This window comes from Podarcis raffonei, chromosome 10 (genome assembly GCF_027172205.1).
Source record: "Podarcis raffonei isolate rPodRaf1 chromosome 10, rPodRaf1.pri, whole genome shotgun sequence".
Classification (NCBI taxonomy): domain Eukaryota; kingdom Metazoa; phylum Chordata; class Lepidosauria; order Squamata; family Lacertidae; genus Podarcis; species Podarcis raffonei.
The window spans coordinates 1,581,287-1,599,759 of record NC_070611.1 but is presented as its reverse complement, the minus strand read 5'-3'; the positions used below and the strand labels follow the sequence as shown (position 1 = coordinate 1,599,759).

General features: G+C 44.4%; 2 protein-coding genes across 7 annotated transcripts in view; one reads left to right on the top strand and one right to left on the bottom strand.

The window, feature by feature from the left end:
* Positions 1–11,137, top strand: part of NUDT5 (nudix hydrolase 5) — a 28,502-nt gene extending 17,365 nt beyond the window's left edge. For 5 of the 6 annotated variants that reach the window (XM_053405702.1, XM_053405697.1, XM_053405699.1 and 2 more), the window contains 8 exons: positions 817–884; positions 1,719–1,771; positions 2,672–2,779; positions 4,279–4,374; positions 5,420–5,521; positions 6,947–6,955; positions 8,592–8,645; positions 10,791–11,137. In XM_053405702.1, the coding sequence (XP_053261677.1) occupies positions 817–884; positions 1,719–1,771; positions 2,672–2,779; positions 4,279–4,374; positions 5,420–5,521; positions 6,947–6,955; positions 8,592–8,645; positions 10,791–10,900 (600 nt within the window). In that variant the 3' untranslated portion in view covers positions 10,901–11,137. The remainder of the gene's footprint in view (positions 1–816; positions 885–1,718; positions 1,772–2,671; positions 2,780–4,278; positions 4,375–5,419; positions 5,522–6,946; positions 6,956–8,591; positions 8,646–10,790) is intronic. The other variant, XM_053405701.1, reaches the window with a different exon arrangement.
* Positions 1–18,473, bottom strand: part of CDC123 (cell division cycle 123) — a 105,654-nt gene that overhangs the window by 67,464 nt on the left and 19,717 nt on the right. The gene's annotated exons all lie outside the window — the stretch shown is intronic.

Genomic DNA, 18,473 nt, shown 5'->3' with positions numbered 1-18,473 from the left:
ATCCAACTACCATCAGCCTCAGCTAGCACAGCCAGTGGCCAGGAATGGTGGGTGCTGTAATGCAGCAGAATCTGCAAGGTCAGAGGTTTCCTATCCCTGCCATAGTAAGCAATTCTGTATTTGGTTCACTTGAGGATTTTTCCCTTGCCTTTGATTGAAATTCTAGTACTCTCTGTAGAAAATGACCATGTTGTAAAAAGAACAGTGCCAAATTATTCCATATATTGTTGATTCAGGCCGTTTTTTAAAATGCCCTCAATAGTTAATGTTCGTAAAGATTGCTTCCTGTTCAGGGCATATGATCCTTTTCCAAGAGCACATGAGAAAATTATAGAGGGCTCCCTTTACTTTGAACTTGCACACATCTCTGTGTTCACAGCAAATAGTTCTTCATTCATTTAATGTAATGCAAATACTTTGGTAATGCCTACCATTTTGGAAATGGCAAAACAGCAAAACTATTGTCTTCCTTCATCTATGAGTAAAATCCTGCCATTACTGAACTGAAAGAGAATGCTGATGATGACTTCAGTTTTCCATATTAGCTGTAACCACAGTGGAGGCAGTTTTCATAGTTGTTCCAAATCATCATCATTGTGGTGAAAATAAAGGGGTCGTAGTAGATAGGTCAATAAAGATGGTCAACCCAGTTTGCAGCAGTTTTGGAAAAGCTTGAATCCTGCTTGCTAATTTTCCATGGGCATCTGATTGGCCACTGTGAGAACAGGCTGCTAGACTTAGATGGGCCATTAGCCGGACCCAGCAGGCTTTTCTTAAGTTTTTAAAATGTTTTAAGCGATTTTTTTCCCCCTCAAGACGATTGCAGAAAGAAAATGGGTGAAGCTTGAGCAGACAACTTACATTGACCCTGAAGGTCAAACAAGGTAATCATTTTTACCTATTAGCTGTTTTCTAAACCATGGGGTTTTAAATAGTGTTCTAAGGTAAAGGGACCCCTGACTATTAGGTCCAGTCGTGAAAAGTAAAAGTAATCTACTTGAGAATCTTGTCTTTCATTAAAAAGAAAGAAGAAAGTTTCTCATCTATTTGCATAAGTTTTCCTGAAAGTTTTTAGCAATGCCTCATGTATATTGGAAGTTCCTAGCTGAGAGCTGGGAGGGCCCCCTTTGTGAGACAAGGATTAAGATCTACTTTTGAGAGAGGGATTTGTATTTTCTTTGCTCTTATTATTTTTATTTAGATTTGTTTTTTATTGTATGATGACAAAGTTTCATTAAAAATTATGGGGGGGGGGAGAGAAAGTAAGAGCCGAGGTTGCTCAATATTTCTAGTGCTCAGAGGTCAGGACTTATGATCTGGAGCTTCTTCCTGTGACTAGTGAAAGCAGAATGAACTATGCAACACTGGGAAGAAATGCTGCATCGATTGGCCAAAAAAGAGGTCACATTTGTTTGCATAATTTATTCCAGCTGCAGAATTCTGCATTTGTTAGAGTCACTTGGTGCATACCTTTGATTATTATTTTTTAACATTTTAACATTTTTTAAGCATATACTCAGCCTTGATTATGCTTTGAGAGATTTTTGTCATGAAGGAAAAAATTTCTCTGTGACATCAGCAAGAACTCCATTCTTGAAGTGCCTTAGGATGTAGAGTGAGGTATTATAACAGTAATAATGATTAACATCTCATTTTGGGAACCAACATGTTTACATTGACATCTATCTTCTTCCCATCTCCTCCTTTCTGTTTAATAGAGTATGGGAATCTGTGAAGCGTACTACCAGAAAAGAGGGGGTTTCTGCTGATGGTGAGCAAGTCTTTACATTGACAAACACAAAACACCTGTTACTTCACTGGCTGCTGAGAGTCTCCCAATGTTAGATAAGCTGGGGACATACATGAGAGAACACCAATATACATGGGAATATTGATTGTTGAGATTATTGGTCCTTCACCAAATTTCAGGCAAGTATTTTATCGTCGTTGAAATTTATAATAATTATAATGATGGTTTCCATTTTCATTCAGTAGCTAGTGGTTCATAATAGTGGCTGTATGTGTGAACAGGCCCCCAGGCATGCCCTCAAAGCTAAGTGACCTGCCAGTCTTCCCTTCCCCACCTTTTATCATCAGAGCGTGGAAAGGAAGATGCAAAACAGTGTGGTCTAGTTCCCGCTTGGATACTTCTGGATAGTAGGCCACAGCAGCACTGTTAAGATGGTTTGAAAAAGGAGCCATATGAATTTCCTAAACTAATGTTTGTTTCCAGTTGTGTTCTGGAGAATCCTGGTGTTCATTAAAAGCTTCTTCAGGGCTATAATCAGGAATGGCAGACTGGCTTCTCTGATGGACAGCTTGCCACCTATTCCAATCTTCCCCTATGATTGGCAGCTGCAGTGGAGTGTTGGATGGTTATCTTCTCCATTCATCTATGTGGATGGTATGACCCAACAGGTCAAACCAAGCACCTTATGTGAACTGAGGATATGCCCTAAATCATCTTCCAGAATCCTCTGCAACATTCAGGGCTTCCAAGTAGATACTGAAATTGTTCCCTCAAGGGAGAAAGTGTGAAAACCATTACTCTGAAACTGATAACATGGACACAACCATCAAGTACACTACATGAGATACCTTGAGTGAGTTACTGATCTTTGTCTGTTTCAGTGCAGCCATGTTTTTGCAAGTTCCTTCTCTGTATTGGCAGGTGTTGCTGTTATTCCAGTGTTGCAAAGAACTCTTCACTATGACTGTGTTGTCCTAGTGAAGCAATTTAGGCCTCCCATGGGAAACTACTGCTTGGAATTCCCTGCAGGTAGGTGGTTCACCTCAGCTTCCTTGTTAATTTTAAGGTAAGGCTCTTGCCATTGTGAGAGAGGCACTAGCTGTTTCTTGGGATGCTTATATGTTTGGAAATAGGCCACAAGTCCTGTGTTGCAAACGCCTTAGGATAAATTCTTTCAGTGGTATTGCACCCTGGACATATCTGCACATTACTATTTCTGATTTTATCAGAATTAATGCCTTGTAACTAGGAATGGAGGAGAACTTTGTTTGGTGTGCCCTTTTAAGTCAGCAGGCCTATTTTACACCTTCCTGACTAAGACATAGATTAAAACACAATTATCCTTTTGATCTTGCACTTCTCTGAACTTTGCAATACATTTTTTTTGTTGGGGGGGGAATCAATGTGTAAAAATGTGTATTTTAGGATAAAGTGCATTCAGAAAGGCATTCATTGAGGAAAAATACATTTAAATATGTTCTTATATACAAGTTTTTTAAAAAAGAAAATCAGAGATGAATGTGGAAAGTGGATGGAAGACACTTACAAATGAACCCATGTCAAATTGATAGGGACAGAAATGGGCTGTGCATGTAACAAGAGCCAGACTAGGAAGTAATTGCTTAAAACAGTTGAGAGCAGCAAGGAATGTTGAGAGGGAAGGTCAGCTTTCACTTGCCTCCCCTTCACACTTCTTTTTGGCAAACAGGCCAAGTATTGTGTAAGATACATGCATTTGTCCTACAGATCTAGTCTGGTATGGAGCCTCAGGATTCTAAACATGCCCCCGTAGTCTGTACTCTTCACAACTTGTGTGCCCCATCCTGTGAAGAATCTTGCTGGTATCATTATGAGGAGATTGGCTTTTTAATGCATATGTATAATGCATTTAGGGACGCGGGTGGCGCTGTGGGCTAAACCACAGAGCCTAGGACTTGCTGATCCAAAGGTTGGCGGTTTGAATCCCCGCGACGGTGTGAGCTCCCGTTGCTCAGTCCCTGCTCCTCCCCACCTAGCAGTTCGAAAGCACGTCAAAGTGCAAGTAGATAAATAGGTACCGCTCCGGCGGGAAGGTAAATGGCATTTCCGTGCGCTGCTCTGGTTTGCCAGAAGCGGCTTAGTCATGCTGGCCACATGACCCAGAAGCTGTACGCCGGCTCCCTCAGCCAATAAAGCGAGATGAGCGTCACAATCCCAGAGTCGGTCACGACTGGACCTAATGGTCAGGGGTCCCTTTACCTTTACCTATAATGCATTTTAATAATTAGAGTAGTGATAGGGAGAACCTGTGGGCCTCTAGATGTTGTATGCCAGCTCTCATCATCCCTGATTGTCAGTCACTTTGGCTGGGGCATATGGGAGTTGTAACAAAATTTTGAGGGCTCCAGATTCCCCATCCATGAATTAGAACATTTATCTTGCCACTGTCTTGTGCTTTCTTCCTAGCCATGCCAATGTCATCACCCCCCCAAAAAAAAAGTCCATTTACCATTGCTGATCTTAGTTACAATTCAACCTTTACATCACAGGTCTAATTGATAGCAATGAAACCCCAGAAAGTGCTGCTTTACGTGAGCTGGAGGAAGAAACAGGATATAAAGGGGAGATCCTTGAATGCTCTCCAGGTAACTTCTGTATTTTGTCTTGACTGTTTGGATGGAAAATGTTGATGCATGTCCTTTTATGGAGCACTTTGGAATGCTCAAAGGGCTTGCAGTTGGAAATATCAAACATAACTGCCATACCATAAATGCTGTCTAATTATTTTCTAATAAATGCATGCTGGAACATTTCACCAGTGCAAAGAGGCATGCCCTAGCAAACTCTGGGCATACCTATGAAGGTGCTGATGTAACTGGTCAGAACACTTGCAACATTTGGGGCTTTTCAGCTGAGAAAAAGGGAGAAGGGAGGGACATGAGGAACATTATGTGGGGAAAGTGGATAGGGAGAAAGTTTATTCCCCCCTCCTCTCATACCAGAGCCCAGGATCATTCAATAAAGCTAAGTGGTTAGAAGCTCAAGACAGATGAAATGAAGTACTTTCCCCAAACTGAGCCCATCTAGGAGAAGGAAAACTGATCCTAAACCTCTGCTGCCTTGCAGGATATTTTGGGGAGAAGGAAGGGCTAAGGTGTAAATCCTACACAAATTTGGAGCAGAGTCCCTAAGATGGTTGGATGGTGCCTTGTCTGCCTCCTCCTGGCAACTCCTGCAGCCAAGCTGGTGCCAAATGTATTGCTCCGCTTTCCTTTGAACCATATCAGTGAGGCTGAGATGGGAGTCTTGTTATCTGGGCAGCCCAGGGCCTCCAGACACACTACCCAGGCTTGCTCCCCAGAGAGGTCACTTGAGTGCTGCTAATGTAGCGGTTTGCCTACCCCCAGAGGCACACACATTGTCTCTCAAGACAGATGGATCCCACCAACAACTGGTTGTTGTAAAATGCTTGGCTATCTAGTTTCTGAATTCCACGTATTTCTCTGGCTTGCTGGAACTAGAGGATCTGAGTGTATGCACAGTGGTCCCTAGTCTTCGGTGGCACATTAGAGTTGTTTATCTAGTTCTTAATTAGGAGCAGATTCTGTGATATTCCTTCTGTGTCTTTGAGAACAAATGTGTATTTATTAGCATGTCAGACGAATAACTGAAGAATGATGCTTTCTGTAGCTTTGTGCTTGGATCCTGGATTGACTAACTGTGCATCACACATTGCAACAGTCACCATTAATGGAGATATTCCTGCCAATCTGAAGCCCAAACAAAAACCAGGTGAGTCCACCACTTGTTATAATCTTATCTTATTCTTGTATCAAAACATTTTCAGTGCCCTATTTGAAACACCCTGTATTTTTACACATATATTCAAAGTGAAATTTCTGTTCATGTTGGTGTCTTTCTGCAAGGAGCCAAACATAAATCCTCAATATAAGAGTTGTCAATGTTATACCTAATAGCCAGAAAGCAGGAGTCATTGTGTGCTTTACGGGAAATGCTGTAGTAGCATTTTTGTGGACTGTCCTATTTACAGGATGCAAGTGAGGCTTGCACAGTGTGACTACTGCTCCACTTTAAAGGCATATATAGTATGATTAACACATTTTAAAAAAGGATCTCCAGGCTCTGCAGACTGAAGTTTGCCCTTCAGAGTTCCTCCACTGCTTGGCACAAATACAGTGGTACCTCGGGCTAAGAACTTAATTCGTTCTGGAGGTCCGTTCTTAACCCGAAACTGTTCTTAACCTGAGGTACCACTTTAGCTAATGGGGCCTCCCGCTGCCGCCGCGTCACCACCACACGATTTCTGTTCTCATTCTGAAGCAAAGTGCTTAACCCGAGGTACTATTTCAGGGATAGCAGAGTCTGTAACCCGAGGTACCACTGTACAGAAATACAGATAAGATAAGAAACAAAGTAGCATGGTAGCTCTTCAACTGTCTGGGAGCTGCATAAGCCTAAATTCAAGAAGGTGCAATAGATATTAAGAGTCTGCCTCCCCCTTAGTCTCACCCCCCCTTTAGCTGCATGGGAAGAAGGGTTCAGTATGTGGGGTTCCAGGGCAGGGGGCTTCCTTGGTCTGAGGGAAGCAGCTACAGTTTATCTGGTAGGAAGCTGTGGAGATTGAAGAGAGGAGCCTTTGGGGGCAGAAGTGGAGGTATCTTGGGTGTTCTGAGCCAGGGGAATGTTAATATAAGTAAATGTGGTGGCAGGCATTGTGGCAAGGCTGTTTAGGAAGAGGCGAAACTGAAGGGTTGAGCTGTGTGGGGTTGCTAGAGACAGAAAAGTGTCCAAGTGTCCTGGAGCATTTAGAGAGACAATTCAGATAAGTGGATTTAGGCTTAAGAAGTAGAGCAGCACTGGAGCCACACCAAGAAGCCTTGCTCATGATGTCATGCATGCTGAGTACCACTTCCCACCCTCCATGTGTGCAGCACAAACATCTGCACGTAGGGAGCCTTTGCACATGTTTGCACTGGATATGCAGGGACTGTACCATGCAACAGCAGGACTACTGGATCCAACCCTGATCCTGTGCTGCTCCATTCAGGAGCATTAGCAGCTATATAGGACTATGTTTCAATAATATTGTGGATAAATTGTTCAGCAAGGAAGTCTGATATCAGAGTGAAAAACAGAAGTATCTAGAGTCACAAACCTTAATTCCCATTGTGTTTATGCTTTGTTTTGTATATGCAGAGGAAGGAGGTACGTTGTCTGCTTAAGTTCACTATGGCTGGCATCACAGATAAGTATGCTAGATACTTCTGAATATTCCAGTGTAGTTTTGGCTCAATAAAGCCCTTTTGTCTTTTAAGTTCAATAGCTATTTCTTTCTGGGTCACCCTAACTTTTTTCAGTAACACATTGAGTAGTATAGAATTTTTAAAATGTAGACTTCACTGGGGTATTAAAAGAAGTTAATCCCATTTAGCATGATCTGCAGGAAAGGGATCCAAAATCAATTTCCTTAAAAAGAAAAGTTGGGAACAATGGGTTGGATCGAAAAAACTGAGTGGAAAGAAAGCAAGACACTAGCACTGTTCTCCAAATGGGTTGACACAGCCTGAGTAGTCGACCCAAACTTTTGCACCGCTGCTCTTCTTGTCTGTGATGTCACACAGAGCTTTGGAGACACCTAGGAGAGTTGATGGGATTGTACAGACAAGCCCTTGCCTCTTTTTCACTCTGCGGTGGCAGGGGAGGACATGGGTTTGACATTACACAAAGCTCAGTGTATAGATCTTTGGCTTTGTAGAGTATGGAGGAATCTCCCAGACTTTACACTGCCTTAGGAAAAGCTTGAAAAGCACCGAGATCTTTTCCAGAGAAATTACCCACTGTCTCCTAGTGTGGACGAATAGGTGATCTTGCTATTACCACTTCTGAGGTGACAGATATATTTGCATAATTCCACTTGTGTAAGAGTTCATTACACACTGCTATAAGTTCTCATGCTTCCATTTGTGCAAGTTTTTTGGATTTACCTTCACTTTTATTGCATAACCCTGAAGGTAGAGGTGCAAAATAGCCCTTTTGTTGTTAAGTTGCTTTGAGACTTTTTTATGAAGTGACTAAGAAACAATAATAGTAATAATGATGATGATGATGTTATTGTTATTCTGTAAGTGGGAGACACATTCCATGAGCAGAAAGACTTTTATTTGGATCCAGTCCCATACTTCATGCAACTAAGTTTTGAACTAGGGAAGAGATGAGGAAACCTATGACCCTCCAATTATTATTGGACTACAGTGCATACCAGCCCTCATGGCCAATGGTCAGGGATGATGGGAGATGTAGTCTGATAACACCTAGAGGGCCACAGGTCCACCCCTCAGAACTAAAGTTTCCATTATTTCTAGGATAGTGTTTTCGCAGGTAAAAATCAACAGACCTCAACTGCAATGTTGTGATCTCATTTTAACTGAGGAGTCAGAAACTGGTGACGCCTCTGACTAATCTAGTCCTCCAAATCCTAGTTCATGTGTATCATAGAATAACTGCCTTCAATATTGGCAATAGAACACCTCTTTCTGATTCCTGGTGACCCAAACACTTGCCACTGTCTACCTCTGCCCACCATTACTCAACACTAGGGGGAGTAAGCAGTTTTTTGCAGAAACAGCTGGCCTTGGGTGGAGGAGCGAAGTACTGTGAATAGGAGGCATAGTCATGTCAGCATAACATGAATAGGGCTGGTTGTAGCTCACTGGCTTTCCTTATAAGTTTCAGTATATGTGAAACTCATCTTATTTTCAGCTTTAGACTAAAAGGGGAGTCACCTTGTGGAATAGAGTAGAAATTATGTAATGCGTAATTTTCTTTCTTTCCCCTCCCTCAGAATTTGTAGAAGTTGTTACACTACCAAAGAATGATTTATTGCAGAGAATTGAGGGTAAGTACCATCACTGAAGAAAAGATTCATGAAAATTGAAATGGTGGCAGAGTTTGCAAAGTCAGGGCCTTCTAAAAGGATTTTCTGAGAATGAAGCATATTTTTCTTGAATGCCAGGGAAGATTCCCAATAGGTGACCTATTTCACTACCTGGCATCAGTCTTCTGAGCAGGGATGCTTAGCTACACCTACATATTACCCTCCAAAATACCACAGCAAACCGTTATTTCATTCATACATCCTTGTGAAGTAGATGATTGAGGCAGGATTTCATGTCCCTGTGGAACTGCACCTATTAGCTGCATCACTGGCAAGAAGAACAGACCTGCTTGTGAGCATAGCAAAACTGAAGGGGGGGAAAGAAGCAAGACGGACAGGAACAAATAAAATACATAAAATATACAATATGGGGGGGGGGGTCAAAAGGAGAAGAGTGGAGGAGGTAACTGAAAACCCTGAGAGGTAAAAAAAAGACTGTGTGTGAGAGTGGTTTAGTCATTGGCCGTATTTTTTAAAAAGAGGCCTGAGTTTAAAAAGGAATTTTAAGCATTAGATCAAGTGTTTTGCAAAGGGCTGTTCTCTCCTGTGTTTCCCTCTGCTGTTTTTCCTCCAAACCACTATAGTTCCTTTAAAAAAGAAACAACCTCAAGGATTTTAGAGCCAAACTGCATCATCAATAGAATGATATGGCTGAACTCTTGAGGCTGGGGATGGGATGTCTGGCTGCTCTGCCAGCTGTAAAACAAAACAGCAAAGTCTTCCTGCTTCTGGAAGAGGGGTGGGAAACCTTTTGGCTTGAGAGCCACATTTCTTTTTGGGCAACCTCACAAAAGAGGGTGATGAAATGACTGTAAATGTTACCACTGTACTGCAGGCTGGATTCTACACACACTCTTCTCTGACCTCCAGCCAGGCAAGCAAGAGTTGGTACTGGAGGTCAAGGATTTTCCAAATTCATGATGGAGGGGATGCATCCCAAAGGCCAGCTAGGGAGGCCTGGAGGTCAGCATTTGATTCTCACGGCAGGCCTGAGATTCCTCGTCCCTGATATGGAAAATCAGGGGAAAGGCATGGTGGATTTTTAAAAATCTAGGGTGCAATCAGACTTGGTTTTCCTTCTTCTGCAGCATTAAGAGGTACAGCCCAAGAGCTGTATTACGCTGTTCTGCCTTATAACAGTGGAGGGGGGAGTGTGCACTCTCCTCTGTATCGCTGTTCTAGTGGTCATCTTACTCAGTTTTATATGACTTTAAGACCAAACATCTTGGTAAAATTTAAGTACAATTGTACCTTGGAAGTCGATCGGAATTTGTTCCAGAAGTCTGTTCGACTTCCAAAACGTTTGGAAAGCAAAGCACGGCTCCTGCAGCCAATCGGAATCTGCGGAAGCCCCGTCGGACTTTAGGCTTCCAAAAACAGTTTGCAGACCGGGACAGTCGCTTCCAGGTTTGTGGCATTTGAGAGCCAAAATGTTTGAGACTATGGTAATATTCTCCTGACAATTTAAGATCACACAATTCAGAGAGAGTTGATTATTTATTGTTGTTGTTGATTGAACTTGGTGAGAACCACCCAGAAAACTTTGTTGATTGGGCAGTTGGTTGGACAGCATGGCCTTGGTTACCAAATCCTGGCTCTGAGTGCAGGGTAGTACACAGTTGTTGTCGTTATGTCCTGAATGCTCCGTGTGTGGTCTGCCAGGGGGTGTGGGAAGCAATGGCCAAGGCTGCTCCACTCACTTTCTGGCAGACCACCCATGAGAAGAGCATATGATTATTTTTGCAGATTTGCTTTTTCGCAACTACCACATTGCAGAAGGTTCGCGTAAAACCAAGTTGAACTCAGATACAGTAGTTTCAACAATGTTAAGTGCATACAATGCAAAGTTTTGTGGCCTGAAAGCAGAGTGTAAAACAATTAGCTCAGTCAGTACAGCCTAAGACGTGATCTCAGGGTCTTGGGTCTGAAGCCCCACATGGGGCAGAAGATTCTGGCATTGTAGGAACCCTTGTGGTTCCGTCCAACTCTACGATTCTATTCTTTTATTCTAACAATACTCGTTTCCTCAACATATGTGTGACTTGGAACATTGGGATTAAACCAGTCTTGCTTATACTACTTTAACAAAATATTTATTTTTTCCAGAGCTGGTGTCAGAGGAGCACATGATAGTCGATGCAAAAGTATATGCTTATGCCTTGGCACTGAGGCACGCAACAGATCAGCCATTCCAAGTGCCATTTATGAAATTCTAAGACTGCTTAGTTGTTTGGAAGGATGTTCCTCCATTGAGCTAAGGCAGCATTTCTTTCCTGTGACAGTCAACAAGCCGAATGAAACAGTAAGCTTTTTATAAAAAAAGAGAGGACAGTTTATAGCAGTCTTAACTGGCCTGTTTGTTGAAAAGAAAGAAACAATTTCACTTAATTCAATTTCTGTATCCAATTAACTGGAGATTTCCTGAGAAAAATAAATCTCTTACTGCCTTCTGACAGGGTATTGTTCTTCTTCTACTGCCTTAGAAATTCTGAGCCCTGAAATTAGTGTGAGCAGAAAGACTGGCTTTGTGAGGGGCTGGAATCTGGCTTATTTGTAAATCAGGTATTACTTGTTTTTTCTCCCTAAGCCAAGGGCCTTAGATGGAAATAGGAAAACAATGTACAGTGGTACCTCGGGTTAAGAACTTAATTCGTTCCGGAGGTCCGTTCTTAACCTGAAACTGTTCTTAACCTGAGGTACCACTTTAGCTAATGGGGCCTGCTGCTGCGCCGCCGGAGCATGATTTCTGTTCTCATCCTGAAGCAAAGTTCTTAACCTGAAGCATTATTTCTGGGTTAGCGGAGTCTGTAACCTGAAGCATATGTAACCCGAGGTACCACTGTAAATGCTTTCCTGAAGCAGCTGCATGCATTTGATAATTAGCTTCAAATTGCAGGGTTTCATCAAAGGTGTCCTGAGTGGTTACAGAACAAGGAGAACTTCCGTTTCAAAGCTACTAGCCTAGATTTCATGTCCAGTAATTCTAAGGTATGGATAAGAAAAGTAACACGCTTCCATATCTGGTAGATGAAGGCTGCACATTTCTGATCAATATTATCACTGGAGGAAGTAATATTGCTTGCCTATTTGTACTAAACATAAATACCATATTGGCCTAAATATAAGCATCAATTTTTCCCCAAAATTCTGACTGTGAGAAGTTAAAAGTGCGTCTTAAATTTGCAACTTTACAAAAATGGGCTTTTACGATATTGCTGCTGAAACAGACATATGGTAAAATGGAATTTGAGTGTGAGTGCCTGTGGAATTTTAAGGGAGCGGCTTATATTCAGGTATTGTCTTTTTTTCTCCCCCCGTTCCCTGAATTTTAAAGGTGGAGCTTATATTCAGGCCAATACTGAATAGTTTACTGACTAAACTAACATTTTGTCTAGTCAGTAATTTAATATTTATGTCTAGTATAAAAATTTTAGCAACATATTTGGTATTAAACCAAGCAGAGAATCATTACGAATAGCTTTAGTTAACTTTTTACATTAGCAGAATATATTTGTAAGAGAGTCTTTTATTGTATCGGATATTTTAAAAAAGGTAAAAAAGGTAAAGGACCCCTGGTCTAGTCAAAGGCAACTATGGGGTTGTGGTGTTCATCTTGCTTTCAGGCTGAGGGAACTGGTGTTTGTCCACAGACAGCTTTCTGGGTCATGTGGCCAGCAGGACTAAACCACTACTGGCACACAGAGGACCATGACGAGTGCCAGAGCACACAGAAATGCCGTTTACCTTCCTACCGCAGCGGTACCTATTTATCTACTTGCACTTTGACATGCTTTCAAACTGCTAGGTTGGCAGGAGCAGGCACCGAGCAACGGGAGCTCACTCCGTCGCAGGGATTTGAACTGCCGACCTGGTCAGCAAGCCCTAGGCTCAGTGGTTAGACCACATCGCCACCCACAGATATTAATATTCATAATGCAGCTTTTGAAAATGAATTTATATTTTTTTAAGAGCTGCCCTTTTCAAAGGCAGAGAGCTTATGTGCTTGTTACACGAGACCAACGCTGCAATCCTAACTACTCATAATTAAGTCCCATTTAATTCAGCGGTGATTACTCCTAAGTGGGACTAAGATTGCATTCTGTGAAACTAAAACTCCCTATTTCAAATCCAAATTCTTCCATGAACACTTTCACTCTCCTGTTGGAAAATAATGCTGTCCTAACCTTGTGAGGATGCTGCAAGGGTTTTTACATAGGCATTGAATATTCTCAAGCAGTATAAAAAGTTGAGTACTGTGTGATATCAACAACCCAGTCATAGCTACATTTAAGCAGTGTGTGTCTTAAGTATATGGTGCGAATGGGAAAGTCCACTTATTCAAGAGAATACAGTACAAGCTTTTGAACCTTATTTGGGGACTAGATAAACATCTTGCTTTGGCAGCTTTAACCCAATAGCTTGCCTGATCGGCAACTGCAACATTTAGTAATTAGATCTGGACTGAAATTACACTCTGTCTACTTCTACATTCTGTACTCATGCTAGAATCCAAGTAACAGCCGGACTCCACTCATTTAATAGAAACATTAAACTCATCCCATCAGTCTATGGTACTTCTCTTAAATTATCAGGAACACACACTATGGTATGTGCATAAAGATAGCATCCTCCTCCAAGACAGGGATGCAGCTGTCTATAAAGATTGTCCCAGTCCATCTTGCCTTCTGTCTTTTGCCCAATGTATCAGGGAGAGCTGTCTCACAACTTGGGATTAACAATGTACATGCACTGTGTGACAAGATCATATGGTCTACCACGTATCTGAGGAGATCTTTGTTACAGTCACTTCAGAAGTTAGGCAGGTGCTTACCAGGGAGAAGATGTCTATTGTGGTAGCAGCTTTGTTTTTGAATACTGTCCACAGAGATGTCTTTGTGGCACTATCTCAAGAGTCAAGCTTTTGAGTCAGTGTGGGCATTTTCTCACATTGACTGTTGCTTGTAATAGTCTAGAGTTTTTAGCTTGTTTTTTATTTTTTGTTGGGGTGGATTTTTTTTAATACAGCAAGACATATGGTATAAATGTTTTAAATAAACGCAGAGTGGCAAGGGGCATTTTGAGTGCCCTGCTGCAAGCTGTAGTGCTGCCAGTAAGGATACAGGAGACTGTGAGGAGAATCAGAGCTTATAGGGTTAAGCAGCTCAGAATATGTCTGGGGATCTGTTCTTTGTGTTCAGTCTGCTTTCGGTTTTGTCTGAGACTGGAGACAAGATGCTGTCTCCCGAAGGTGTTGATTTATTGTTGCTGCTGTACATAAACAAAGCTTCTTAGATTAGAGGAGAAGCCGCGTGCAGACTGTTTTCTGCATGCTCACACACAAGAGCACACGCTGTGTTTACTCTGCTATAAGTCCAGAAAAGCTGAATGGCAGTGGAAGCGAACCAGACTCATTCCTCATTACTTCACAGGTTATGGGTGCTAGCCTTCCAGGTTATGGAGGTTTTCAGCCACGCCTGTGCTGTGTCTGTGTGAGAAGAGCTGCAAAGTCCAGCTAGGGATCCTGCCATTCTGTGTGCTTAAGGCAAGGCATTGGAACTCGCTGGTGAAGGAGGACCTCGCTGTGGAGATCGCCTCTTCAAGGACCAGCTGGCAGGAGAGTGAGTAGGCTAAGCCCCGGAGAAGATGGCAGAGGCTCAGGAGACCTTCAGTGTCCCATTTGAGAGGCTCAATGGGCACAACAGGGAGGATTGGTCCTGAAGAGTCAGGGCCTGGCTTACAGGCAAGGGGCTCTGGGAATGTATGCAGAACGCCCCAGTTCCTGCACCGGCAGGTCAGCTACAGCTGCAGCTGCAAGAGTAACAGCCGCTGCTGCATTGAGGAGAGACCAGAGAACTATGGGCCTTCTGGTGCTCTGTTTGGTTTCTTCCCAATTGCCCCATGTTGACGGGCTAGGGACCAGCCAAGAGGTCTGGCAGGCTCTGGAGAGAGTGCACCTATGCACTACAGCAGGAGCCAAGATTCATGTGACGAGTCTTTTTGAGATGAAACTACGTCCTGGAGAACCTGTTAGAGACCACATTACGAATATGCTGGCTGTGTTCAGTAGGCTGCGGCAGCTCAATGTGGCCCTTTCGGAAGAAGAGTTTATATTCTTCTGAGTTCTTTGGACAAATACTATGAGCATTTGTGTTTGACCCTGGAAGCCATGCCAGTGGAGCAGCTGACGCTAGAGTTTATCTCAGGGAGGCTGTGTGATGAGGAGCAACGCCGGGAGAAGATGGAGGGCGAGCAGGCTCAGGCTGTCCTGCATCCAGGAGTGGGGGTGCAGGGAGAAGTGAAGAAACAGTGAAAGCTTTTTTCTCGTTTTCGTTGTGGCTCGGATTCCCATCTGGTCAGACAGTGCCCAGTGGAGCCACAGGAAGCCTCCAAGGCTGTTTCCCAGGGCAACCAGATTAGAGGCGCTGCCAAGCATGGGAAGGCTCAGAGAGGCCCCAAGAGAACTGACAGAAACGTCGTCACAACACCACCTGGCTGCTTCTATGGCAACAGTGAAAAACTGCGACCAAGGCCACGTGCTGAGCTAGATGATTAACAGTGGTGCCAGTCACCATCTAATGCCCTCTGCTGGTCTTTTGAGGAACTGCAGGGCTGTGACGACAGGACAAAGTGTGACTCTTGCAGATAGTTCCAAACGTCAATTGTGTCTGGCTCTGTTTATGCTTCTTTTTTGCAGGTGGAGATTGAGGCCTACATCATGCCAAAGATACAGTGCTGTTTGCTATCTGTTTCTTCTCGTCAATGATGGTTTCAAAGTGTGTTTTGAGGATAATGTTCTATTTCCAGAGGTGGGCGACAACTGGTCAGTGTTGAATGCAAAAACAGGCTTTTTGTTCTGGAAACACCTATTGCAGGTAAAGGTCCCACTGAGCCAGTACAAGCGCAGTGTGCTAATATTCCTGTCCACGATGGGTGCCATCATCTGTGGCACCGAAGAATGTCACACGTCAACTGGGGGTATGTGAAGATCCCAGGTTGCACTGAGGGGTGCAAGATGAAGGCATGTGCCAAATACCTGGATTGCAGGGCCTGCAAGGAAGCTAAGGTTCAAACATGCACTTATCCTAGGTCTGACAGGGTAACCACAAAACCTTTTGAGCTAGTTCATGCAGACCTTTCCGGTCCTATGCAAGTTGCCAGTCTGGGTGGGGCCAAATTTGTGTTATCTCTGGTAGATGATTTTCCCCAAAATGGGTGGGTGTTCACTCTACAGCACAAAGGAGAGGCTGCTGCCTTGGTGAAAGACTGGATCCCTGCAGTTGAACTACAGTTCTCACTGAGGGTCCGAAGCTTTCAATCAGATCACCAGGTTGGTGCTGCAGAACTTCTTCCACCAGAAAGGGATACGCCACAGGTTGACAGTTGCGCATTCTCCTCAGGAGAATGGGGTGGCAAAATGTCGGAACTGAATGCTGCAGGAGGCAACAGAAGCCAGCACTTTTGGGCGGAAGCGTGGAAAGTCACGAGCTTCACTTTGAACTGCTCATACAGTTCTGTAGTAGGGGACACGCCCTATTTTCTGCTTCATGGTAAGAAGCCCAAGGTGCATTTCTTCCGTGTGTTTGGATGCAAGGCTTGTGTGCTGGTCCAGGGGGGAGGTTACCATGGGGCGAGGTCCAGGACCTGAGTTGAGGGTCAGCAGACAGTCCTCCACGGGCGAAGCAGGGTCCACAGCGAGAAGCCGGGCAAGGACAGGAACTCTGGGGGAACAGGACTGGATGCTAGCCAAAACAGCTCTTCGATGACGTTGCTCCCGCAACCTGGGACCGGGCTGACTGGCCTTTATCTTCTCTGAGGCCAGGGGCGGTCCCGGCCCCCAGGAGACCCGCCTCTCCTGGTCTTAAGGCGAGTACTCCTCCTGGGAGAAACCAGTTCCCTTCGCCTCTCTGCCCTGAGCCTCTGCAGTTCAGGAGAGGCTGAAGGGTTACTGGACCCAGGGGGAGACTCACCTGTAGGCACTGAGTCCTCAACCACCTCCGGAGCCAGAGTGGATTCACCTGTTGCCTGCTCCTGAGGATCCGGCACAGGTGTAGGCGCTTCAGAATCAAGGTCCTGCCCCAGCTCAGCCGGCCCTGGAGGCGGGGACTCCTGTGCAGGCTGGGATTCCTCCGGTTCAGCCTCTGAATCGGATTCCCAGGCCATCACAGCTTGGGTCCTTGTGCCAAAAGCCAAACGCATAAAGGGTTGCCCTAGGTCCCAAAGAATGATCTTTTGTGGGTATGAGCCGGGGACCAAGGGGTGGAGGTTTGCTTATCCAGAAGGCAATCAGTCTAGGATTCTAGTCAGCAGGAGTGCTGAGTTCTGTGAGCAAAGTGGGTGGACACGCATCCATGGAAATCCAGACATTCTTTCAGAGTCTGCTTGACTCTGCTGAGGAGGAAGAGACAGAAACTGATCCTGCTGTTGAGGATCAGGTCCCTGACCAAGGGCAGGAACAGGAAAGGGCATATCCTAAAGCTGTTAAGCTAGAGCAAAGGAGTGCACCTTCATTGCCCACAGGTTCAGCTGAGTCCAGAAGGCACAGTAAGTCAGAAGGGCAGTCCTCTGAGGGCAAGGACACACTAGCTGGCCCTAGTGGGTCAGAGGGGGCAACTGAAGTAGTGCTCAGACGGTCAGCTCGCGCTACAAAGGGAAAACCACTTGAAAGGTTTGATGTCACTAGCTTGTGGGTTGGTTTGGCTCAATGTGAACCAGCTTTGAGGAGGTTCAGAAATTGCCTGAAGCAGAAGCCAGGAAATGGCAAGAATGGCAATGAATAAACAGCTGAGCTCAATGGAGTCTCTAGGTGTGTTCTCTATCACGACGCGGCAAGCAGGCCGTGAGCAGCCATTGGGTTTACCGTCTTAAACCCACAGCAACTGGAGAACCACAGTACAGTGGTACCTCAGGTTAAGTACTTAATTCGTTCTGGAGCTCCGTTCTTAACCTGAAACTGTTCTTAACCTGAAGCACCACTTTAGCTAATGGGGCCTCCCGCTGCTGCCGCACCGCCAGAGCACGATTTCTGTTCTCATCCTGAAACAAAGTTCTTAACCTGAAGCACTATTTCTGGGTTAGTGGAGTCTGTAACCTGAAGTGTATGTAACCTGAAGCATATGTAACCCAAGGTACCACTGTACAAGGCTAGGCTAGTAGCCAGAGGTTTCACGCAGCGGAAGGGGCTGCATTACCCTGAAGTGTATGCTCCTACTTCCAGAAGTGAAACTCTGCATATGCTCTTAGCCGTTGCCGCACAGAGAGGTCATCAGGTGCATCACTTTGATGTGGATGTAACCTATTTGAACTCAGACCTAAAGGAGGATCTGTACATGCTCCCTCCAGGGTTTGAGGGCAATAGGCCAGATGCAGTGTGGAAGCTCCACAAATCCATTTGCAGCCTGAAACAATCGGCCAGGAACTGTAACTTGTGTCTGAATGAAGCCTTGCAGGGCATGGGTTTCAAGAGGAGTCTTGCTGACAGCTGCCTGTACCTGAAAGGGTCAGGAGAGTCACAGGAGCTAGTATCGGTGTTTGTAGATGACATAATCTACGTGGCCAGGACTGAGAAACGGGTTCAAGGTTTTGCCAAAGAGTTTGGGAAATGTTTCCAGCTCAAAAACCTAGGTCCAGTGAAAATTTACCTAGGCGTCCAGGTTGATAGAACCCAGGACGAAAGCTTCTCTCAGAAAGGCAAGATTGAGCAGTTGCTTGAGAAGTTCAAAATGTCTGAATGTGCAGGGGTCAGAACACCCATGGAGACAAGCTACGTGAAAGACAGTAAGCTTGGGGAAC